This window comes from Egretta garzetta, unplaced genomic scaffold, assembly GCF_000687185.1.
Source record: "Egretta garzetta isolate BGI_Z169 unplaced genomic scaffold, ASM68718v1 scaffold345, whole genome shotgun sequence".
Classification (NCBI taxonomy): Eukaryota; Metazoa; Chordata; class Aves; order Pelecaniformes; family Ardeidae; genus Egretta; species Egretta garzetta.
The window spans coordinates 95,673-97,305 of NW_009259692.1; the positions used below are offsets into that span (position 1 = coordinate 95,673).

Sequence of the window (1,633 nt, forward strand, 5' to 3'; positions counted from 1 at the left end):
CCCCATTGGGCTGGGCCCATGGCTCCAGCCTGGCCAGGTCCCCCTGCAGAGCCCTCCTCCCCCCAGCAGACCCACACTCCCGCCCAGCTCGGTGCCATCTGCAAACGGACTGGGGGTGCCCTCGATCCCCTTGCCCAGATCATGGATAAAGATCCCCTGGTTTTCCTGCCCGTGCCCGGCGAGCGTGCTCAGGATGAACGGCGCCATCACCTTCCCCGTGCCCAGGTCAGGCTGACAGGCCTGCAGCTCCCCGGATCCTCCTGCCGGCCCTTCTTGTAGCTGGGCCTCACATTTGCCAACCAACAACCTTTGCCTAGTGACATACACATTTTTCCCAGAGGAGAAGAAAGCATGATTTAACTAGAAATTATTTGCTTAGAAGTTCATTTTCCCACTAAAAATCCCCCACCACGTCTGAAGACAAAACATCATCAGCCTCAGGCAAGTGCTGAATTGCCAACATGGACTTTTTTCTTAATATTACCTTTTGTCGGATTGCGGAGTACAGTCAGGAGCTGATCTTCACCCTCGATGGGACTCAGACCGGCTTGGGATGAGCTGGTATGAAACAGAAATCATCTGCTTCCCAGCGCTGCTTGCAGAGTAACCCAGTCCCTGTGGGAATTTTGTTTTCCAGATCCCTTTTTCCAAAACGCCCGTCCTTGGATGATCGCCCTGGGTGTCGTGCTGGTTGCGGTGGTCGCCCTCCTTATTTTGGCTGTTTATCTATATATAGTTAAAGGTATGGCCCTGGCGCGGTGTTTGGGGAAGGGGGCTGGGCGCTGTCCTGTTCATCTGCCGCTGGGTTTGACCGACGAGTGGGCTTGGGAAATGCCGGGGTGCTCCCAGAGTCTTGTCTCGGTGTCTCAGGCACACGTGCGGTGCCAGGGAACTAAAAGACCCAGGGGTTTAATTGCTGGTGAGACAGGAAAGGTTGCATCTCCAACCAAAGGCTATCAAGGAAGGAAGTGGGGATTAAAGCAGCGTGAGCCAAGGGTTCCTCTGCCCCAGCCAGGGTGGGCTCTGCCCGCAGAAATGGAGCCCTGGCAGTTTTGGGGGCCTGGCAGGGCTTCCTTTCCTCTCACAGGCCGCTGAAAGGGGTCTAAAGGGTAAGTAACAGAGAGGAAGAAAGGCACCTGAAATCCTCTCTGTGCTGCCAAAAGGGGACGGAGCCGGTGGGTCGTGCACGCGCTGCAGCGCTTCCAGACCCCGCGGCCTTTCTGCCTTGCGATGGCTGTAACTCCTGCTGTGCTTTGATCACCGCTCTTTGGAAGGGGTGGGCTTTGAACTTATTTATGTTTCTTTCTCTCCTTCCCAGGAAAGCAGGAGAAAGAAATAGGTAAGCTTTGCTTCCCATTTTCCAGGAATTCATAGAATCATAGAATCATAGAATGTTTTGGGTTGGAAGGGACCCCTAGAGGTCATCAAACGGAAGAATTTGTGGGGTACATTTCTGGGAGAGAAATGGGGAGGGAAATAGCTTGGCTAGCAGCTCTAGAAAGCTGTGCAATTAGTTTATAAAATGCTGAAATGCTGAAATGCTGTTGCAATTGGAAGGAAAACCATTGCAGAACCAAGGAAAGCGTGAAGAGATATTGTGCTGCCAGTGACCTCTGCTTTTCAAAGGGCTCTC

At 53.2% G+C, this 1,633-nt stretch overlaps 2 protein-coding genes across 2 annotated transcripts in view; both read left to right on the forward strand.

The window, feature by feature from the left end:
• MARCHF2 (membrane associated ring-CH-type finger 2) overlaps window positions 1–1,633 on the forward strand; it is a 60,501-nt gene that overhangs the window by 56,910 nt on the left and 1,958 nt on the right. The window lies entirely within an intron of this gene.
• Window positions 1–1,633, forward strand: part of LOC104126323 (butyrophilin subfamily 1 member A1-like) — an 8,534-nt gene that overhangs the window by 5,203 nt on the left and 1,698 nt on the right. Inside the window, exons 3-4 of the mRNA XM_035894333.1 lie at window positions 152–275; window positions 573–742. Of these exons, the coding sequence (XP_035750226.1) occupies window positions 152–275; window positions 573–742 (294 nt within the window). The remainder of the gene's footprint in view (window positions 1–151; window positions 276–572; window positions 743–1,633) is intronic.